The following is a 23,636-nucleotide window of genomic DNA, read 5'->3' as shown; positions in this document are numbered from 1 at the left end:
ATTGTTAAGTCACTGTTGGCTACAAAAGTTAGGAGAAGAGGAGAAAGGTCCATTGGTAACTGTAGAAATGGGTTAGACACCATTACTGGTGTGGATTCTCAACAAAAAAAAAAAAGGCCCCATTTTAAACATCTGACTTGAAACATGCCCAAAATTTCCCCCCAAATACCTGCACCAATCTCTCCTATTTGCTCAATTTCATTCTGTAAGAACAGACTGAACGAGGTGGCAGGGACAATAAAATGGCAATTTAAAAAAAAAAAAAAAAAAAAAAGAAAGAACGAAAGAAAGAAAGAAAAAGTGCTGTCATTAAAACTTGAGGTAAAAGTCATGACAAACTGGGAGCTCTGAAGAGCACTTGAACGTGAAACTAAAAGACAGATAAAGGGAGGAAATAAAAAAAAAAGCAAAAAAAAAAAAAGCCACCCTCTTTGATCAAAGCAGACGTTAGAGGGCCATCTTCTGGGGGCGCCCGAACTAAGTGGTTGGCTGGTTTAATATTGCATAACAGTGCTGAGTTCCGGGCTTGTCTGTCTGTCCTTTTTTTTTTCGTTTGTTTGTTTTCTTTTCTTTAAAGCAGGTTTGCATCTTCAGGCCAGTGTTGGGGGGGGGGTGGGGGTGGGGGTGTTCAGCCTCTCCTCCTGCCGCACAGTGTCAGGTCCAGATCGACTGGGCGGGGCAGGCCATGTCGCCATGGAGACGGGTTCACATCGCCACGGTGACAGACACTCCAGGTTGCACAAAGAGGTATGGGCTGTGAGGGCACGTGTATGAGAGTCTTTGTACGGTATGTAAGATGGTGAGTGTGTGAGTGTCTAAGTGTGTGCACGCGCGTATGTGATGTGATGTGATGGGTACAATTTGAGTGTAAGTTGGGGCTCGTTCAGGCGAAGTACATGGTCCTCAGGGTGTCGTGGTGAATCTGAACAGCTTTGGCCAAAGCCTGGGGGTCTCGGCCGTTACTCTGCCCAGACACATGGCTGCCCTCAGCACTGACCATGGGCCAGAGAGATGGAGTGAGAGAGAGAGAGAGAGAGAGAGAGAGAGAGAGAGAGAGCGAGATCAGTAAGTTGCTGAGGATATAACTATATACAGAAAAACCTAGAATTAAAGTACACAGCTTGTACTGTACATCATGAGAGAGAGTGATGTCCACCATGCTATAGTGAATGAACTAGTATTCACCCAGCAGTAGTGCTAGATTCAACTCTGCACTCAGTAAGAGACAATACAAGAAATGAACCAGTCTTCATAGCTAAACCTTCATGACTGATCACTATTCAGCAATGGCTGTGCAATGTCACGTTGACTGCGTTTTTGAATCTCACCTGTCGTGCTCCTTGTCCACCAGGTGGTAGCGGGCGCGGAAGGCCACCAGGTGGGCGTAGTAGGCTGGCGCGGGGATGGAGACGGAGCGGGTACAGCGCACGTACGTGTGGCACAGCTGGTAGGTGAGCAACTGGAACTCGTCGGCGGTAAAGCAGTTGTCATCCCACAGGACGTGGTAGTGGGAGGGCCTGCTAGTGCCCTGCGGAGAGGAGGGGGAGAGAAAACCGTCAGCAGGACACGCACACACACACACAGGCAAATACGCACGCACACACACACACACACGCACAGGCAAATACACACGCACACACACACACGCACACACACGCACACAGGCAAATACGCACTAGCAGAGGTTTTTTTTTGTCCACTGCCTATTTTGTTAAAAAGTCCTTATTTTACACATTGCTTTTGTAATGAAATCAGTGACCAGATTTTCTCATTATGTAATGAGTCTAAAACAAAACAGCGTGGGTGGTCTGCATCTTTAATGGTAATAGACATGGGCAGAGTGGATTTATACAGCCCACAAACACAATTACCATGGAAAATCACTTCCTGAATAAACAAGTGGCAGGTTTCCCAAATCTTCTAAACCCATTTCACACTTTGACACATCACCGCTTAAAAGACAAGAGGCTAAAAAGGAACTGGATATCTGTGAAAACCTAAGCGTTACCTAAGGAAAGAGAGAATGAGAGAGAGCGCCGTGTGTGTGTGTGTACCTGTATTCCAGCGTGACTGCAGAGGTAAAAGTCAAACTCATATGGGTGGGTGATATCCGTGTCCACTGTCGTCCCAGCTGGAATATTTCCGCTGCGTCCCACCTGGAGAACAGAGGGGTATTAAAGCCTAACGGTTTACTTCAGAAATTCCCCTGTCGCTTAACACAACCTAACAGTGCGCAAAACCGAAAATGCATAATCCCGCAAGTCAACGGTCTTACGCATTATCAATGTGGACTTAGACGCTCAAGAGTCTGAGAATAGAGTGATAAGATTCTTTAAATGAACGCAAGCTCCGTCGCTTCAGTGCATTAAATCAATTTAGTCCTCCACTTGGCAGGCAGGCCTTGCGCTAACGACGAGCACTCCCGAGTCAGAGCACTTAAAGAGAAACTCTGAAAGTTGCATTAAGGCCAAAACAGTCAATGAGAATGTGGCTGCTGTTCTACAGCTCATATACTGGTCCCACAACACCCCCTTCTCACGCTCTTCGCTTCATATCATGAGCCCACGTCTAATGAAGAGCAATCAACGAGTTGCCCAGGGAGATAACAAGCTAGGTAAATTTGAGAAAACAATGTCTCAACAATCTCTTTTATTTGTTGTTGTTAACTCACTATCATGATCAAGATTACGCATTTTATTAGCCTCCCTTATCTCTTATTATGTAACGCGACATGCGTAAGGCCCTGCAGGTGAACTCCTGACTGCACTGCAGTCATTTCAGAGTGAGAGACGCTTCCTTTTCATATCCCCGTCTCTAAAGAGAAACGTGAACGAGGCAGCAGTTCTGATGAGACTAGTGCTCACCCTTTCGTTACGGTCGGCACAGAAGAGACGGGTGTGATGACGCTTCTGCACCACGATGTAGGTGATGCCCGGCTGGTATTCCTTCTCCAGGCTTATACAGGCCTCTCGAATGGCCAGGAGTTCATAGTACAACACCTGTGCGCACACACACGCGCGCAGACACACATGCACACACACACACACACACACACACACACACACAGAGAGAGAGAGTCAGCATCAAAACCACTTGCTTTACCTTCACACTGCCTATAATGGTTCAAACTTTGGCATTTTTCACCTTGGTAGAACTGTCCTGTGAAAGACTGGGAGAGGAGAGAGAGAGTGTTAATGTGTGAGAGATGGCCTGTGACGGCCGTGCAGACCTGTCTGAACTGGCCCTCGGACACGCCGTCGCGGTAGAAGATGATTCTGGTGGGTTTGTATCGGGTTGACTTATAAAACTGAATGAGCAGCTCTCGAACCATAGAGGCCAAGTCTTGAATCACTTCCTGTCTGGGCCTTTGCACTCGCACTGTGGCACAGTACCTGCTGGGATGGGCATCCATGCTACCTACCACCTAAAGAGGGAATTAAAAAAAGAGAGAGAGAGTTAGAGAGAGCGAGAGAGAGAGTAAGAGGGAGCGAGAGAGCGAGAGCGAGAGCGAGAGCGAGAGAGAGAGCGAGAGAGAGAGAGCGAGAGCGAGAGCGAGAGCGAGAGAGAGAGAGAGCGAGGGAGGGGGGAGTGAGGTATGTCAACTCTCAGGCTGTCCGTGTAGGCCAGTTCGTGCATTGTTGAGGAGTAATGAATTGGTTGGTTTGGAAGTGTAGGAGTGAGCAAGTGACTCAGAATCAGTCCATCACAAACAAACAGGCGAGTTTCACGAACAATTAAGCACGGTGAGTGGGTGGCAGAGAGATGAACTGACCGCTGCGATGGAGGGCTTCTTTCCATCTCCAGCCGGTGGATGTGTGACATCCGCCCCCAGGAAGATGACTGGCTGCTGAAACACTGAAGGCCTGTGGAGAAGACACACACCACACAAAGACAAACCACATAAGGCTTTTTTTTTTTTTTTTTTTTTTTTTAAAAAACGACTGTAAAGGTTTGTAGAAGTTCATTTGTATTTCTCGACAAGTTCCTCTGTCTTCCTCTCTTATTTATTTCTCTCTGTCTCTCTGCTCACCGTTGGTGTGGTACCAGGATGTTGTTGATGCCGCCCAGTTTGACGTTGATTTTGAGGCAGAGGTTGGAGAGGGTCTGAGGGGACGTTTTTACCACGTTCTTCACCTGCACACACTGAGTGGCCATTCCTAAAAGAGTGTCTCCTACACGCTTCACCTCGGCTGTAATGCGCACACACACAAACAACAAACTGTGTGTCAGTTTAAAGACAGTAAGAAACAACCTTGAACACAGATTTTGGATTCAGGTGACATATTGTAGACTAAGCCAAACTGTCTGTGACAGCACATCCTGGTCGATTACGATAAATTTTAACACAAATATTTGAAGAAAACCAATGAGATGGTAAATCAGCGGTAATAGCTTATGAGCTCTCACCATAGACAGGGGTTTTTCCAGGCAGGATGACGATGATGAGCTGGAGACCAGAGTAGGTGTTCTTCAGGTGCCTGAACATGGGCTCCACGCTGTCGGCTCCCTGGGCGTACTTACAAAAACACGGCTGGCCCTGGATGGGCATCCCAGCATCCTTTGAGATCTTACGCAGCTGGTCTGTGAAACTCCTGGAAAAATAAATAAATAAATAAATAAATAAATAATAAGAGAGTAACTGAGCAAAACAGTCAGGAGTCTATTGCCTGTCATTAGAACTGACAATCCACTGACACACTGATCTTTACATGCTTACTCAAAAGAGAAAGCCCCCATCTCACTGCATCCTATTCGAACGACCCAATGGCAGCTATTTAACTTGTGAGAAATATTTATATGATTCAGACAACCAAAAATATGTAGTCTTGTTGAGGAGGCTGTGAGACGTTTATATGAGAGAGGAGAATTATACAGGCAGAGAATAAATGCTAATGACGATATAAAAAAACGTGAGATGGAGAAGAGACAGCGCGTGTGCACTCACTTGAGGATCTCCTCCCTGCACTGTCTCTGTGTGGCAAAACAGGCGATGGCCCACATTTTAATCTCCACTCCAGTATGGAACTGCTTCCCTCTCATGTCCCACACGCCGTGACTCGGTGTGGCCACCGTGCGGTTCTGCAGATGACAACACACACTACACCCTCAGCGTAACTGTGCGATCACGCACAATCACACACACGACAAAAACAAAATGTACTAGAGACTCCTGGTGCACTGCACCGTAAATAAATTACATATATATATATCTATAACAGGATATCTGGATGAACTGACAAAACTAATACCACAAATGTTTACACAAACTAAAACATAAATATGCAATATGAACATAAGTAGCAAATAATACACAGAACACAAACACAAGTCAATGTCAAATAACGCAATGTCAGACATAGTCTGTGCAAAGCAAACAAAGCAAAAACAAATCAGCAATGTAAAAGCTGTCTTCATAGGTTGTATGGCTATCACTGTTTTGACTGCAAAACCCAATACAAGAGATAACAGATCAACATACGGCTGATTTGATTTTATCTACATTTTATCGTACTGACATAAATTTAGCTGAGTTACAAATTACATTAAATACATTATAACTACGAAAAAAAAACCCCTTTAAAAAAAAAACCCCAGCAGCAGCGTTTGAGTTTGTTTGTTATTTGACACACGGAGAACCACACGGTGACAGTGGTTAGGTCGGGGTTAGTTCCTCCAGGTGAGGGGGGGGCCGTGCAGACAGACAGAGAGAGAGGTGTGTGTTTAAAGGAAGGGTACCAGAAAGTGCTCTGTGCTCACCCTGCCCCCGTACTGCAGCATGGGCGCAGGCAACACACGCCCGGTCACGTGGGCCATCTCGTCCCGAACTTTAAACTGGAACTCCTGAACAAACGGGTCGGCCTCGTAGTTGGCACTGCGCACCTGAGAGAGCAGAGACGGAGTCAGAGGGCGAGGATGGGGTAGCAGCCAACTCAAACATTGACACGCTCAGGCTGGGCACGATATGCAAACTGGTGAATAAACAAACGGCTCGAGGCATAGAAGTACATAGTGCGTGAGGCGACACACTCAGAATACGGTTTTATTGGGCACATGCTGTAGCATTTTCCTTTTTTCTTCATTTTGTTCTTTTTTTTTTTTTTTTTTTCTTCTTTTAATATTCAGTTCACCCAAAGAGATTTCTACTGGTGACATTACACAATTAGACTGTTAGGAAACTGGCCCAGGATTCTATTTCAGACAAGAGTGCAAAAATAACCGAGAGAGAATATTTATAGAAATTTGTGGCTCGACGTGGGTGTTTTTGTTTTCGACACATCTCTGGCACTGTCAGTCTCTTTCCACCCATGTCTCTGTCTCTGGCTCCATTCACATATTTCTCTACCTCAGTGAAGGGGGGAGGGGTGGGGGTTGGGGGGGGGGGGCATCCTGATAACCGCAGCAGCGGTAGTGACGGCAGCTCAGAGCAGAGCAGGCAATCCATGAACAGTGCTGCTGAGAGATCAGAACTAATCTAATGATACTTAGCAGGAACAAGGAATGCCTTTCACCCCAATTAACAGCAGTGCAAGACCAAATGAGTTCAGCTACAGAGGTGAGGACGGAGGCTAAGCACCATTAAGTGCTGGGAACATCCCGTCCAGTTCACACGGAGGGGACATTCGCTGAGTGTTTACTCTGCGTACGATATACAAGGCCTGCTATCAGATATGGAGAAGTGCATATGGTCCTGTGTGAGAGGGGTGCAGATCAGCCTCCGGGCAGTAGGTGTCAGCACTTACCAGTCTGCTGATCTCCTCCTGTCTGTCTGGGGCTGAGCGGGCTGTGGCTTTGATCATGGTGGATGTCTGATTATCGGTCAGTTTTTTGATGCACCTCTGACCTGCTACAATATTACACACCTGGACAAGAGAGAGGAAGGATTTAAGTGACTTGTCCCTGCCGTACCCAAAGAGATCCACTCTGCACGACTGTATAACCATACAACTATCTCTAGAGGCTTTTTTACTGTCGAAAACAGGGCCTAAAAAGAGTAGAGGGCAGGCCAGTTTGATGTCTGGGACTCACCTCCAGGGGCAGGTAGGTGTGTTTCTGCTCCTGGCCCACCTGAAGGCAGGGCAGGTGAGGGTAGCGTAGCTGCAGGTTGTATTTCTCTCTGAAGTATTGAGCTACTGTCCGTTCGACTGTCTGGCCATTCTCCAGCTGCAGAGGAAACCTGAGGATGTGTCACGTTTAACACACAAACACAGATACACACACCACGTAAATATGATACATATCACATATGACACACTGACACACTTCTGCAAGAGATCAAGGAGCCGCAGAGGCTGAGGCGGTAGCAATCTCACTGGAAAAAAAAAATATGTGATATTCACAATGTTTTGGGGTTAAATGTACAAAAGACACATTGTATTAGTGAACTGAAGTGACTCATTTGTTTTACAAGGCTCAAAAGATTTAAGACACTCATTGCCTCAAACACCCCCCCCCCCCCCCCCCCAACAACCATGATATAAGTGGCCACATCCTCCTCTTTCAACTACACCTCCTCCACTCCTACCCACTCCTCCACTTCTCTCCTCTTCACTCCACCCATCTCTCAGTGACTCACGTTTGGTGGCTGGCAGGGCGGCGGGTCACGTTGCAGACCCGATACTTCCTCCGCATAGTTCCACAGTGCGTCACCTCCACCTTCAGACCTGCGGGACGTCGAAAGAGTGAGCCTGACACACAAACACATACATCCACAACCAAACACATATGGTCCCCGGCCCCTCCTTTCCCATCTCTCTGTAGACCCACCTTTGATTTCTTTGGTGAATTTGACCCGGTGGGAGTCAGTAAGTGGGCGTGGCTGTTCGTCGATGTTGTGAATGTCCAGTACCTCACACATGAACTGGATGACTGGCTGTGCTTTATAGAAGGCCGTGGCAGACACTGGAGGGAAAAACAAAACACAAACACAACACCAGTGGTCAGACACAATCACGTCAGCCCCGGCTACAGCGAGAACAACGACATAAGACACTACAAGTTCATACTGTTTGTCATGATATTGGCCCTTAAGGGCTGGAATGACTTAAACCTCAACTTAAACAATAATCTCTTGTAAAGGTTTTGTATTTGAATATATTAGTATTTTAATTAGGTTTTCTCTGGTAGCTGGTATGCATCAACACCAGCTTACCTTTACTATTTCCTTGTCTGGTCATTTGATTACTATGGCTTGAGTGAGTTTAAAAAACTTCGTGTTATTTTCATACAGCTAGACTTCTCCTGCCCCTTTGGAGGGGGAGAAGGGGAGGTGGAGAAAATTACAGAGGGCAAATAGATTTGCAAGTGTGTGAGAGCGGGAAAAACACCCAGACAGGGAGACCCAGAGGACGGAGACACACACACACATAAAGGAAAAAAAGAGAGAAAGAGAGAACAAGAGAGAAAGGGCCCTAATATTCTTCAGACAAAGGTTGTCTGCACACACACACACACACACACACACACACACACACACACAGAGAAGGGGAGCTCTCCTGTTGCCTCCCTCCCACAATTCATTGCTAACAAACCCCCCACTCCACCCTTCAGTGTCACAGAGAGGCGGCCCTCTATCCCCATGGCAACCGGCTGAGTCGTTCCCACAGTCAGAGCTTAGACCTCAAAGTCAAACAACAAGCCCCCCACCTCCACCACCCTCTCATTTTGAAAAGCGCTTGCTCCATAGCACCCTCTGGAGACAGGAAGAGTCAAGGAAGAATTCTCACCATCGATGTTGAGCATCATCTTCCACATGGCAGGCCGTACAGACTGATGAAAGCCAAACCACACCTCCCTCCCTCCTCCCAAGGGATGGTCATAACCCTCAGGAGCAGAGAAGAAGGACCGGCCCACAGGTGTATACCTAAGAGAGGAAGAGAGAGAGAAAGGGATCACACAAGGTGGAGATAAAGACATCAGGCAATCACTGGTAACAGCACCAGATTCCATGAGGGATGAACATTCAAACACCTTCAGTTGCATAACCACGTTCTCCGGAGAGAACTCCTCTGAAACGATCGGATTTGTTCTCCACCGATTCCAGAACAAATATCTTTTTGCCGGGCCGCGCGGGAGCGCTTAAGCCGCCAAAAAGCGGCAGCTTCCGTCATTTGACGAACGCGCAAACGTGTTCTGATGCGAGCATTGCGCTCGTGTGCGAGGGCTTTTCTCTCCCTGCTCCTCGGGCTCGGAGCGACACGGAAACGGTAAGCTGCCATATACAGCATAATGTGAAGAACACTGACAAGAGGAAAAAAAAAACAAAAAAACACACATCTGCTGCAGTGCAGCCATAAAAGACCAGATGGGTAAAGGAACAACAGTATCAGCAGAACGCTCCTTTTCTCTGCACGCGGATATATAGAGTGATGATGTGGGAGGCGTTTGGTATCCGTGAAAATTTCAGCTTCATTAAATGTCCTCTCAAACCACGCAATTCGTCTTTAATGAGCTCACATTACTGCCATTTAAAAAAAAAAGAAAAAAGAAAAAAAAGAGACGTGCATATATAAACTAAAATATAAAATATAATGGCAGTTGTATCAGGTAGTCGAGGGAGTTTAGACCAGTGGTCTCCAAATCCTGCTCTTTTCTCTGCTTTTACACACCAGCTTAAGCTAATGGAGAGCTTGATCATAATTTGAAGAGCTGAATTAAGTGTGGAGCAGTGCAGCAGAGATGTCAAACGTGTAGTGCTGAGGATTTCCATGAGAGGGACTCTACACTGATCAAGCTGTCGAGTGTCTCTACTTGACCCGGTAACCAGAGTTGTGGGTGGAATTTCACACTCAGTGGCACTCTGGCAGAGTGAGGCCTGAGAGAAATGTAAAAAAAAACAACCAAACAAACAAACAAACAAACAAAAAAACAGCTGGTCCAGTGGCATGCATCGCATAACCTGTACAGATTTTTGCCTGCAATTTAATGAATCATTCATGTGTCATTGCATGTTCCCAGTTATCAGTGCCTTTATCTCCACACCCACCTGTCTAATTATGCAATTAGTGACTAATAAGAAGGGGTTTTTTTTTCCCTCTATTTTTTTCTAGCGCTCCTCAAAGAATAAAAATTAGTGCTAATGAAATAATCAGTTTCAGTGATTAGGGACCTGCAATTGGATAGCTGCTCAACAGATAGTTGAACTAAAAAATTAAAATGAAAAAAAAAAAAAAAAAAAAAAAAAATCAGTCTCTTGATACTGGAAGGTTAAATTACATGCATAAAAAAGAAGTTGTAAAAATCTAAGCACCCAGGTACGAGAATTCCAGTGGGTAATGATTGCTATTCAGTCCCCTGCATCAACACTCAACCCCATTATTACATATTATTCAAAATTCTGTTGTTCTGCTTGACAAGGCTGGTTACAGCTGTGAAACCTTACAATGTTCTTCCATCTGAAATACACAGCAAATCAAATTCACCAAAATATCTGGTGTGGGACCTGAACCCACCCCTATTTCCCTCAGCAGGCTCCACACACCCTAAACATCATCCCGCTACAGGACACGCCCGTGACCCTGTCTCGGCTTTCTCAGTGAGGATGCCAGAGGAGCCGATGAGATGTTTAACTGTTTAAACTCACTTCATGGAAGGCAGATGACGCAGTACCACATCTACGGCGTGTACAGGATTGGTGCTGATTGGCTTGTCCAGTTCCAGTGGCTCAGGCATGCTGCGTCCCGTCAGAACCTCGTGCAGAAGGTGCCAGCTCACAAGAGACACAAACTTAATGGTGACTTTGAAGGGGCGGTCTTTGCCCCCCTCTCCCGGCAGTGTGACATCCAGGTCCACCTGCAGAGGGGACAAAAGTAGGTGTCAGTCAAACTCATTCACGTATAATGAGAAATTCTGAGCAACTGACTAATTCCAGCTTTCTTTGATTTGGTTGGGTTGAGTGATGTAAGAGTACACAGTGACAATGTCAGACACTCCTCATGGCAGAAAGTTAGAGCTAAACTGGAAATAAAAAAAAGCAGGTGCAAATCTGTGTAAGACCTACCCCTGCGGGAGCCACAGGCAGTGGGTTGGCTGTATAGAGGCTCTTCTTCCCATCATAGACTGGCCTTCGATCTCCAAAGATGGTTACCTTAAAGTGCTGCACCATGGAGTCCACCACCTCCCTACAAAAACAGCACCACAAAGAGACACATCATGAGGAGAGGGAGCGCTTCTCTCCACTGTCAACAGAGCTATTCAAACCTGCCCTTCAAATCCAGAAATTCACATGCTTTTCACCGTCCCCTTCCAATTAAGCACAGCCATCTATCCGACAAACCGAGGTGTGTTCTCTTACGTGACACACTGTGGTTGCGAGAACAAAAAAGACTCAATGGGAGTTGTATATTTGAAGGAGACAGGTGAGCATATTTGAAGGAGACAGGTGAGCATATTTGAAGGAGACAGGTGAGTGGTTGCAAACTGTGCGCCTCGCTATCCTGCCTACCTGTTCACCCGACGCGGGCACTTTTCCGGCTTGATGTCTACCTCATAGAGGTAGACATCCATCTTGGGGATCTCCACCTGGAAGCAGTTGGCCAGCAGCTTGATGGGTTTCCCCATGGTGCCATAGCCAGGCCTCCGAGGCATGGAGAAGAGGGCCGGGGCCCCAACGGTTCCTGAGATGGGGGAGAGGAACACAAAGAGAGAGAGAGAAAGAAGGAATGAACAATGTGAGTTTGAGTGTCACCACACTGCTAATATGAATGAGAACTGTTTCGGGGGTAATGGACATCAGACATGAAGTAGTTCTTAATGTTAACAGCAAACGGTGAACCAACCACAGATTAACACAGGGGACAGGTTTGTTTTTTTGTTTTTTTTTACACAGGGCTTTATGCTGACTTTTTTCAACTGGTGGCTTTTTAGACTGCCGGCTACAGGACGCTGGTGATGCAAACATTGTCACAAATACATTAATTACACTATCATTCCAGAGTAAAACATCATGTTAGAATTTTAAGGAAATGTCCTTCTTTTCTGCAACACACCTAGGATGCATAAATGATTCTCCTCTCATCATCAAGACCAATAACATTTTCATGAGCGTATCCTTTTTAATAATCGTTAATCGTTAATAATCGTTTTCAGTTGTTTTTAGCAGCAATTATGGGCTAACAGGGATCTACCTAGAGCACTCGTGCCCCATTGTCTGCAGACTACACTTGTTTCATTTATTATAGGCATTGGGTTGCAAACTTTATAAGCCCCGAAGCCCAAAGCCCTTGGGAGTCAGTTACAACTGTACCAGCTTTTTAAATGATTAAAGCTCTCTTACCAAGAGAATGTATCTTCCGCCACAATTTCACCTGAGGGGGTATTTTGGAACTTGGGGGGCATAGGTGGTTCTGACTAAATCGCTGAATTGGGTGGATAAAAATGTCTGGATTTTTTAAAAAAAAAAACCAAACAAACAAACACAAACAAAAGAAATGCACGTTTACAGACATCTTCTCATGTTACAAGCAAGTACGCCCACTCTTTCCATTCAATTTCCACACACGGAAAACCCTGTCTGCAGAGTGGAGTGAGTAGGTCGCACATAGCAGAGGCCTACCACAAATCAAGCTCATTAGGAGAATGCATTGATTCATTAACCTAGTTTTGTACCACAAGCGCTTGTCCAAGCTTGGGGTTTAACAATTTGAAATTACATAGGGACACACGTACATATGAACTAACAAATGTAAAAATAAAAGAAAAGATCATTTTCCCGATCACACCATAACTTGCGTTGGGGGGGGGGGGGGGGGGGGGGGGGTGACACCAAGATCTAGAAGTCTGTTTCATGACTATCAGGAGTTAGCCTCCATGTGAGGAGAGCAATACAAGAACTTGCACGCCCAAAGCATCTGGAAACAGTACGGCGGCTTTATGGGATGGCGGAAGGAGGAGGACGAAATAACGGCAAAACTGATGGTAAAACCCAGTGAAGTGGCAACCACTTCTAAGCAAAAGAGAACCAAAAAAGCCAGCCACGTGTGCAGGCCGAGAGAGAGGGAAAGAAAGAGAGAGAGAGAGAGAGAGAGAGAGAGAGAGAGAGAGAGGGAGCAGCTACGGCGGTACGTCACATGTTGCCACCCCCGGACACGGGATGTCTGACACATGAGTCACTTTAATCCAAAGACATGGCGTTCTGTTAAAGCCCGAGCTCATGTCCCACACATGCCACATTGTTATTTTTGGTCTTTAGAAAAGCTTGCCTTTTACACTGCCTTCAGTTTCCTAGACAACACGCCCCCCCCCCCCCTTTTACCTTACGGCAAGGCCTGGGCAACGTCAGGTGGATGTGGTTATGGCTTCAAAGCGACTGATGCAGCAGCTGCCAGGCATACTACCGAGCAGTTAAGCTGGCATGTTTTGATGAGAGAACTTTGATATGCCTGTTTTACCAAAAAAAAAAAAAAAAAAAGTCTATCCACCCCCGTCACACCCTCGAATATAATTCTCGTCAAAAAAAAAAGAAAAGAAAAAAGTAAAAAAAAAAAAGTTTCCTACAAGCATAGTCTTGCGCTACCCACTAAACAGGCCCAAATGTGTCACTGATATATGAATGTCAGGCAAGGAAATGATTCACCGTCATTTTGACTCAACGCAGAGTCAGAAAGTGGATGTTCTGAGGCCCCGTCAGGGGGAGAGGCCCACACACTCAAATTCAAAACAAAGCCACGTTTCAAGTAGTGCTGGTGTCTCAGGAGGCAGCGGCGTGAGCAGTCGTGTTTGTTTACTGGCTGGTCGGGAAGCTTAGCACGTTGGGCATGGTTTTCACCTGCTGGGCTTCCACCAGCACACACAGGTCACCCTGTTCAGACACGACCCTTTCACAGCCAGCCAGAGCAACTAACAGGGGAGGTTTGAATTCCAGACGGCGCTTGCTGTCCCAATACGGCCTATTGTGATGGAAATTACCGTCAGGCCTTGAGCAGGCCGATAACACTTGGTGTTTTGAGCCACACACACACAGTCGGTCTCTCTCTCTCACACACACACACACACACACACACACACACAGAGTCAGACACACAAACACACACAGACACAGACATAGACACACAGAGTCAGACACACGCACACAAGAGGAGGAACACGTAGAGATTTCAACTCTGACCGACCACGTTTCCTGGGCTGTGCAGAGGGTAAGAAAGTGGAAGAGGAGGAGGAAGCAGAGTGGGAGGCAGAGGAGGAGGAGGAGGAGGAGGGAAAGGAGGTGGCGTTTCTCTCTTTCATCCTCCTCGTACACGCACTGTACACAATACAAACATGAGTCACTAAGATCACGCACAAACTGTGTTTGTGTGAGCCCTGCGCTTTCTCTCTAACGCACTCACAACCGTCTCTCCCCCCCCCTGCTCTCAGGGCCAGGCACCATCTCTCCAAACCACCCACCCACTATCTAACCATCACGTCAAACACTTACACAAACTGGTTCAACGTCATCACGCCATGCACGGACGCTGAGTATCCAAGGCCACTGAGATTAAAGGAGAGCGTGACACAAGGGAAGAACAGAAAAATGTTCAGAACAGACTGTCGCTTCACGTCGGCCGACAATGTCCTCTCATTACTAAAAATGTATTTATTGGCAAAGGCTGAACAGCTTCTTCTTCCTCACGAGGACTCATACACGACCTACTTTCACACCATGCGTACGAAATCTGAATACGATGCCACCAAATTGGACGACGACACCTGAAAGACTGAAAGTTGGGATGTTCGCTAATAGCCACAAACAGCGCAAACCAGTTGGACAGGGTGTTTGTGAGCGTCACATATCTCTGGCTGTTTTATTATAGAGCGTGTACATGCCAATTATGTTAAAAATGTCCGAGAACATTCCTTTTTGTCGGTTTCAACTTCCTAGACGCGAGCCGTCCCCGACCTGTTTCAGCAGAAAGGTGAGAGCAGGCCGGGGAATTTTGTGGAAATGAAGAAGGGAAACTACCAACTGTACTTGAGGCTTTAATCTCTGCTACTCCACACAGCAGGCCCTGTAGTCATCTGTCCTCAAGTCACCTACTGGCAGTGTCCTTATATGGGCAGTGTTGTGCTTGTACTGGAGAAGCGCTACTACGACATGCACAACTGCTTTAACAGAGGACGCGAGCCAAATTTTGACAAAAAGGGATGATCCTTTATTACCGAGCTATCGAGATCAAATATTACGCCCACTGTTTGTGTAGAAGAGCAGCGTGCTGGCATCTGAGACATGAGTGTTAATACGATAACAGCTTGCATACTCTGAGTGAAACATTTCCATGCAGCGACTGTTCCAAAATTAGTCTAGACCATTTGATTCTGGCGATCAAAGCTTGAATCTGTTGTGCTAGGCCTCATTAAAGGAATGAACAGAACGGCTTACTTTGATGGACTCTGCGTGTGTGTGTGTGTGTGTGTGTGTGTGTGTGTGTGTGTGTGTGTGTTTGTAGGGTGGGGGGGGTGGGGGGTTAGTGAACAAGGCCAGCTGATTACAGGAAGGACATTTTTCAGCATATAAGAGATGAAGAGATAGGGGCAGGGGTTCAAACTGAGGTTCCACCTCCCACCATGGTCAGCTCTCGTGGAGTTTAGAACAAGAAACCAAGGGCACACAATTCTGCAAAACATTTTCTTTCACAGTAGTATGCTGGCCCCTTTCCTCTAATTACATTCCATGGCTGAACAAACAAAAATTCCATTTCATGGAAAAAAAAATATAGATATTTACATGTAGTGTGGGAGTAGCTGCTTGAAAAACTTGACGCGTATCTTGCCATCTTGCTGTTTGGAAAAACATATTTTTAAATAAAAGGCTGTGGTTGACCTTTGTAAAATGCGACACACAGTTCCATTATCTAGCACTGTTAGATATGTGAACATCATTTTCACTTGGTTTAAAGTTACCTTCGACACAGCATCACTGCTCCACTCCAACGCTACTCCAAGAGGCTTTTACAACATTACACTGGAAATAATAAATAATACAATACTTCTGACATCACAGTTTCCATTCACAAAACATCACAGAACTCTTGGCCACAGACACATCTGTCACCAAACTGAACACATTATCAGCAATTACTAAAGCCTACAGCCGTGTGTTATCGGGGTTGACACCTGATTGTCTGCGCGTCGTATTCACTCAATTTTAAAGCAACTCATTTCTCTGCTGGTAAGTGAGTAATGAGTACCAGTCATTTGGCTGAGTTGGCTTAACTGATTTTTACTGCAGGATTTTAATGTGATATAGCAAAACAAGTGTCACACCGAACTCACATCTGGTTTCCTTTCAAGGTGAAATTTAGAACGACTTTCTCAGATACGGTGTACAGTCCTACCATTTGAAGGTCAAACCTAAAAATGGACTGCCTCATAAGAAGATATGAATCTGCCGTGGACTTAAGAGTCTAATCTTGTCTTTATGTGGGCTAGCAGACACACAGAACGATTTTCTGGTAATGGTGGGACTTAAAAAGCTCACTGAGGTTGCAGAAGAAAAAGCACAGACGCACTGCCGAGAATGCTGACTGGCAAATTCAGGCACTTCTCAGGGAGCCAACAGTAAAGGCATAACTGTATCAGAGGTCCTGCTTCTCTGCCTCTGTACAGTGTGTGCACTGGCGTTAACACCAAGAGAAGCACGTGAGCGTGCAGGCGCGTGCGCGCGCACACACACACACACACACATACAATACAGCTGTTGTGTGTCTAATCCGTAGAGGCTTGAGTTGTGGGAACAGAGTGAGCGCTCAGTGGAGGGGCACAATGGCGTCAGTCACAGCAGGCAAGGCCCAGACGAACAGGGTGACAGCACAGCTCTGGGAGTTGTGTGCGTGTGTGTGAGCGTGTGTGCGTGCGCTGAGTTTGTGTGGCTGTCAAAGTTAAAGTACTCTAAACTCCACCTCAAGCTCCCTATTACATCTCCAAGCACTCTTCTCATGAGATTTGCATCTCTGGGGAGGGATGTATGTTTACCACAGCAACCCAGGATACAAGCTTCCATCGTAAGCAGAGCACAAGCGAGAAAACGCTAAGAACACCCTCGAGCAAGCAGACACTCATGTCTCAACCAGCTCATTACCTCACTTCCATTGCACTGGTTCTACCAAGACACTCAACCACTCTCTACAACTATGAATCACAACACTGCTTTCATACTTATAACAACAGGTCACTGTCACGCAGTGTAACAGCTAAAAGTGGCTAAAAGGACAGAGAGTGGCTAGTGTTTGGCTGGGTGGACTGCAGGGGGAAGCTGTCTGGACCCAGTGCGCGCTGAGAGTATGGCCGTATGAATGAACTCCATTCTGGGGCTGGATTCCATGCAGGCTGGGTGAATGGGGGCCTCTGTTGAGAGCAGCGCCAGAATTCTCCGTGGACGAGTCAAGAGGGAGGCACAATAAAACATGTCCACTGCCGAGGGAGACCCCCAGTTAGTGGTACTGCGCGTGAGGGAATTTCAATATTGGGAAGTGCTTCAGTGCTTTTAAAAGCTCTGCCAGCCAATAAGAGCGCTCAGAAGTCTCAAGGGTGCAATCTTAGAGAATGGAGAAGAGTTTGAAAAAAGAAAGAGAGAACGGGGAAAAAAAACTCAGGGATTTAGCCGCCGCCCTCGGCAATAAGGTCAATCTCTGCCTCCGTCTTCGCTTACTGTGCCCCCCCCCCCCCCCCCCCCCCCCCCGAAAGAATCCCCTCCACACTCACACCCCCTGAATGTCTGTTTTTTGGTTCTCTTCCTGTCTAGGTTCCCCCACACAGTCCTGTGATAAGTTCACCCCTCCCACCTCTTTCAGAAGAGGAGGCCCCAACAGCCTCAGCCAGGAGAGGCCCTCCTGCTATGTACGGGGACTTGGTACGGGGCTTCTCTTGCTCTTGCTGCTGGTGCTGAAACATTCACCAGGCCAACAGCCCGCTCCAGTCGGCCCTAAGGCCTCCCCCCCTTACATTTTTCCTCATGTACATATTCACGCAGCCCACACACGGGGACATCCTTGACTTATTTAACACATGGGACAACTTAAGCCTACACTTCACCTGCGCCCACACGTAAACATGCAGAGAAACGGGCCTTAAATGACCATGGGACTTGTGTCTCCGCAAGTCATTACAATTACAAGGGCAAAGATCAAACTGTTAAGATAACGCGGGATCATGGTAGCTACGGATTCAGCTATTGCCAGTCAACTGTTTCCTCAAAAAGTTACTGCCGAACCAAGGACCGTGTCCTGTCTGAAATGAGACGGTTTTCAACGAGACGAGACAAAACTCTGACCACAGGGAAAACAGGGGGACACCCTATTTCTTGATGCATAAAAAGGCCGCCCAACCCCAATACCACAATAGACTGAACCATGGTGCCAAAATGCACTCTCCATAGAAACCTGCAACAATATGCTGTCTGCTCATGGGTGGCTGGGAGGGGGAGCCAGAGGCCATTGTTGAGCTTGACTGACTGAATGAGATTGAGAAGGAGCTAGACTACAAATCAACTTAATAACCCTTTCCATGTGCTTCAGCACCCATGCTGAATATAAGTCGCGGAGATCAAAAGTCAGCGTGGCCTACTAAAGCAGAAAGATGGGCAGGGCAGGGCAGCAATGTGGGTCGGTGGGAAGAAACTCAAAAAAAAGCGGGAAAAACTGGAAACTTGAACACAATCAGAAGGAAAGAGAGTGCTGGGGGAGAATAAAAGACGAGAGCATTGAAACCCCCAATGCACCATGGCAACCGCTTGCATAAAACCATGTGAAAAATTCTGTCTTAAATATTTCAAGCTTCTTTTGGCCTGCCTGAAAGCCTTACGCCAAGCTGGGGGTGCCCCTGTTTGCCTCTGGAGCGTCCCTCCGTCCAGTGATATGAGTGTGTGATGTTAACACTTATTTCAACATGTACAGAGGCAGGAAACACCTGGCGTCTGACACACACATGCCATATTAAGCATCCAATCAAGGGTCCGATTCTAACTGAACCATGAATTAACAGATGGTCAAATTCTGCATACACAGGGATATTCAGTGTAATATTCAAACATTACTGAATTCTCCTACTGTGATGCCTTTAATGCTAGTTATTTCATTGTAATAGCGCCAATGTTAGTTCTTGTCGGTTTATTTTAAAGGACTACTTGTGAAATTTCCTCTCTGAAATCTCAAAGGAGTTTTATTTTAGCTCTGCAGACAGTGATAGTATGTCAGAGACAGAGTCAAGCTCTTGTTCTGTAAAGCCATTTAGTTAATAAGCATGCGGGGCAGTCAAATAGCATTTTCTCACGCTTAGACTGTGGCCTTCTAACTACAGTGCCCATACGACCACCTAATACTGCCCACTACACAGTCCACAGCTAGACTCCCAAATGAACAAATATCCAGCCTGTAAAGGAATAGTCATCTTTTTGCTCACTCCAACAAGACAAAATGCAAGTTTAGAGTCGCCACTAAGGAGCATCCAACATCATTCAGTGTTTTCAACTGAAGCAGTGTGGAGACACTGCAAACACTGGCAAACATTTTTAAGCTGTGGTGGTACTTAAAGGTAATTAAGAGTAATTACAGAGGTTATTAATATAAATAGGCCACAACTGAATAGTGCCTTAATGACGGGTTCCCAGCAAAATTATATCGGAACACCCCCGAGAAAGCTTTTATTGTGTTGTACTTCAGACTTAAAACAAATTCAGTGCTTCAAATTTCCCTCTTAAGACACCCTACGATTGGCAATTGTGACAATGTCACAAAACCAGGGCAGGAAACCTCTGCTGCCTTCGCTTAACATCAGTATATAAAAAGGTAGCTGTCTGACAGAGTTAATGGTACTGGTCAACTGGAGGTCACTGAAGTATGTTCAGTGACATGCCTAACACAGGCCCTTTTCCAATTAGGTTTGATATAAAGTAGACAAAATTATTCAAACTCCACTTTCAAAGTATTAAGTTCACACAGTGACTCATGACTTGACTTTTTTTTTACTCTATTGATTTCCCCCCTGACTAAAACAGTTCATGATGAGACAAGATGAGAGAATATGATGTAATGTGTGTTCACACTCAAGAAAACAAAAAAAAAAAATCTGCTTGTTGCTGCAAAACATTACAGATCGTATTACGCGACAGTCACTAAAATGAAGGGACGTTGGAATACCAGAGTGACACCCAATCCGTGACTCACACTGGACGAGAAATAACCGCCTAAGGAAACCCCTTCCACTAGCTACTTGAAAATAAAGGGATAACACAAGCCCTGGCATCAGGGGGAGTTTCCAATGGCCGTTTCAACGCACCTGGAGGATCCAGAGACACCTGTCTGGTGAGAGCCTAGATACACTGACATGAAAAATGCCAGGCAGCTTTAGTACAAAGCAAATATTTGCTGAACTTTGCCAAATTCATTTTCAAACCTTTAAAAACGTATGTACATTAAATCACATAATAGCATACGTAAAAAAATACACCTTCATGTATCACTCTTGATACTCACTTAAGGAGAGCTCAGTTTAAGTTTTTTCATAATTTCATCATAATCAGAAGCTGATTCTCTGGTTATGATGACGTTGTCAGTTCAATGTGTAAAATGTATGGACATGAACACGGTGTCAATCAGGTCCTGCACGCGCCCCGTAACGGTAACTTACCTGTAGTTCCGATTTCCATTCATGAGGTCTCTGTCCGGTTCCGTCCCCGGCTCACCGTTGCTGAACTCCAGAAACTCGTTCTTTTCTGGTGTTGAGAGAATATGAATAGAGTGTTTCGGCGACTACCGCCGACCAGGTAGTTAATTACTCCTGCCCTGAGACCCCTTAACGTAGTTCCAGAGTCGGGTTTACTTAGGGGATCGTCCGCGTGCCCGTGTCTACAGTTCGTTCTCGCGGTCAACCTGTCCAATCAGATTTCCCAGCCTCGGCACTAGGATAGGCTACTGACAAGCGAGCTAGCAAACTAGCTAGCCAGAATTCAGCCTTGTATCAGAGTTTGTTGTAGCTATCAACATTGGCCCCTTACATCCGCAAATGTTTTTAAAACTAGAAAACCAAGTATACAGACCTTTTGTTTTAGAATAACCAGTCGGAAATACCGATGACTGGTTGTCTCTCTGTTCTTCGACACTCAAATACCTGCCAAGCTAACATTAGCTAGCATAGCCAGCTAGATTCTCCATCCGACCAAGCAACGGCTTCTTGTCGCTCAAAGTCTGTCTCACTGGCGAGATAATTTAATCTAGCGACAGTCGTAGTATCCCCATCAAAGTGTTCCTTCTACCTCAAAGCGGTGACGGGCAGCTAAAACCGTCGATACAAAGTTTCACACGCCAATGTATTCCACAGTATTGAAGCCCGGTTCTCGGTGATGAACTCCGTTGGGCTCACTGACTAGCTAAATATGGGGAGCCTGATAATCTCTGACGCTGACAGGAAGCTACGAAGACCCCGGGTGTTCATTGGTCCAGTCCAAGAGGTAATGGAGGCAAGAGGAGGGGCTCGGCCCAAATCGGAAACATTATACGTCAGTACAAAACTCCTATATTCGAGACAACCTCTTACAAATAAATAAATAATAATTAAAAAATTTCTGTGTACATATACATATGCATGTATATATACATATATATATAAATATATATATATATGTGTGTGTGTGTGTGTGTATATGTATACACATACGTGTGTGTGTATATATGTATGTGTGTGTATATATATATATATATATATATATACACACACACACAAATCACACTTTCTTTCTAACGATTGAGGATCAGCGCATAATATACTGATTCATGATATATTAATATAGTTCATTAATACAGCTCAATGCACTTAGCTTTGCCTTGAGTCCTGGAAAGCAGACATGCCAGTGAGTCTAATAAGCGAGCACCAATTTTTATCAAGATCAGTTTATGTCGAGGCAAAACTCTGTATCCAGCAACTACATAGCTCAAATATCACACACATAAAACATACAATGCTGAATGGAAACTGTTTTGTATGTAAAATATATATTCGCGCATTATGACGACAATCAGAGGAAACCATTTTTTTTTTTAATAAAAAACCATTTTTATTTTCTTTAAAAAATAACCCTCCCCCAACAAAGTCCCCCACACTAGTACATACAGAGCCAAAATAAGTTGTTTGCGTGTCCTTTCATTCGATCTATTGGGAAGTGCTATGACAAGGACTGTTCTTGATCAGTGGCTTTATATTGCTTTATCAGTGAGGCTGGTGAAGCTCACTCCTCAGTTCTCTCTATAATGCACCTCCATTCTAGTTCTCCCCTGTGTTAGTGCCCGTGGCTTCAGTGAGCAAGTTACTGCATCAGGATATGTACTCCTGGCATGAGCAGCCTGATACCCTACAGGGGAGAACCTGACCCAATTGTAGATGCCCAGATATCAGAGAGAGACCTATTACATTAGAAGTTATAAATACAAATCATCTTGAAGATGTGGATTTGGTAAAACACTGTACAAAGGCATTTCTTATTATTCATTTCATAAATGTGAAAAACAAGGTTAAGCATCACATTTTTGAGATCCCTTTGAGGCTCAAGGGGCTCTAAGAAATTGCCATTGAGGTGCATTGAGGCTGAACAATAGTTGCCTTCTTACAGCGCCCCCTTGTGAAGCACCTCTGGCATTACATCACAACTGTAAAGTAGAAACAGAAGTTCAGTTACAACCGTTAAAGGAAACTGTGGCGACAAATAGACGGGCAGATCTGAGAGGAGGCCCGTTTTTTGAAGAGGACTGAAGTAGAGAGGGTACGGTCACTACACAAGTTTGACTAAAACATGCATTTCATAAAGCCACAAGATGACAAAAACAGATGGCAGGATGTTATCTCTTCTATCTGTGCAAGAGGTCCGTGTCTGTGTTGCCCATGCAACACAGTGAACCAGTGGACATCAAACACATCAGTGTGGATGTGTGTCTGTATGTGAGCGTGTATGCATGTCTGTGTGTATAAATTTGTCAGTTTGTAGCTAGGGAATCTGTACCGTTGAAGGAAGGAAGTGGTGTGGTTTTAAGGCGGTTACATCTTACCGTGTGAGAAGGTGACTGTAAGTGCAGTGAAGAGGTTGGGGCTGTGTGTGGGTGTGTGTGTGAGAGACTGTGTCAGTCTGGGTTGTCTGGGACCTAACGGAAACATACAGTTTTCTCATGCCAGTGTGAGAGGATGTAGGTGATGATAGATTGCTATGTACAAACAAGGAGAGGCCCAGTTCTAGCACTGAACATTTTGTGAAACCGATAGCAGAGCTGAAAAGTGTCTGTCAGGTTCTTCTTCGAGTTCTGGAATGTGCGGTATGGGACGATTCAAGCCAGAAGTGTTGGAATGAGGAAACCACTGCTTTGAAGCGAACCCTGGCTCTGCTGTGTCGGGCTGGCTGCTACACTTGGGCTAATTAGACAGATGACCTTGTATTGCTTCTCTTATCAAAACACTGGGGGAGAATCCAAACGGAACTGAGGTGTGAGAATTGGAGAATACGTGTGTGTGTGTGTAGGCAGGCGTATGTTCATGTTAATGTGTGCGTGTGTGTGTGTGTGAGATTATGTATACGGAGACCAAATCAGTCTCAAGAAAGAAAAGCGCATGTCCTTCCCTTCCAGAGGAAGGCAGACCAGTCAAGTGCAGGAAAGCCACGTGGTCATTCCTGACAAAAAGAAAAAACC

The 23,636-nt window shown here is 45.6% G+C and overlaps 1 protein-coding gene across 1 annotated transcript; it reads right to left on the bottom strand.

The window, feature by feature from the left end:
* Nucleotides 1-622: 622 nt before the first annotated feature.
* On the bottom strand, nt 623-20,851 carry ago3a (argonaute RISC catalytic component 3a). Its single transcript, XM_030780998.1, has 19 exons — nt 20,596-20,851; nt 11,441-11,612; nt 10,997-11,117; nt 10,580-10,788; nt 8,724-8,860; nt 7,765-7,899; nt 7,574-7,661; nt 7,027-7,174; nt 6,741-6,860; nt 5,758-5,880; nt 4,946-5,079; nt 4,408-4,592; nt 4,031-4,190; nt 3,773-3,863; nt 3,230-3,424; nt 2,865-2,999; nt 2,055-2,156; nt 1,329-1,528; nt 623-992 (listed from the first exon to the last, which is right to left on the bottom strand). The coding sequence occupies exons 1-19, from the start codon at nt 20,612-20,614 to the stop codon at nt 884-886; spliced, it is 2,583 nt and encodes an 860-aa protein (XP_030636858.1). The 5' UTR covers nt 20,615-20,851; the 3' UTR covers nt 623-883.
* Nucleotides 20,852-23,636: the final 2,785 nt, after the last annotated feature.

The sequence above is a fragment of the Chanos chanos genome, chromosome 8 (genome assembly GCF_902362185.1).
Source record: "Chanos chanos chromosome 8, fChaCha1.1, whole genome shotgun sequence".
NCBI lineage: Eukaryota > Metazoa > Chordata > Actinopteri > Gonorynchiformes > Chanidae > Chanos > Chanos chanos.
The sequence above is the reverse complement of the archived record's forward strand: the minus strand, read 5'-3'. Positions and strand labels throughout refer to the sequence as shown.

Bases quoted from the DNA above. Each gene is read 5' to 3' on its own strand.
- ago3a (XM_030780998.1), bottom strand. The intron at 11,118-11,440 runs GTAGGCAGGATA...CTGTTTTTGTAG, and splicing joins TGCCCGCGTCGGGTGAACAG to GGAGGTGGTGGACTCCATGG. The intron at 10,789-10,996 runs GTAGGTCTTACA...TCCCCTCTGCAG, and splicing joins TGCCTGTGGCTCCCGCAGGG to GTGGACCTGGATGTCACACT.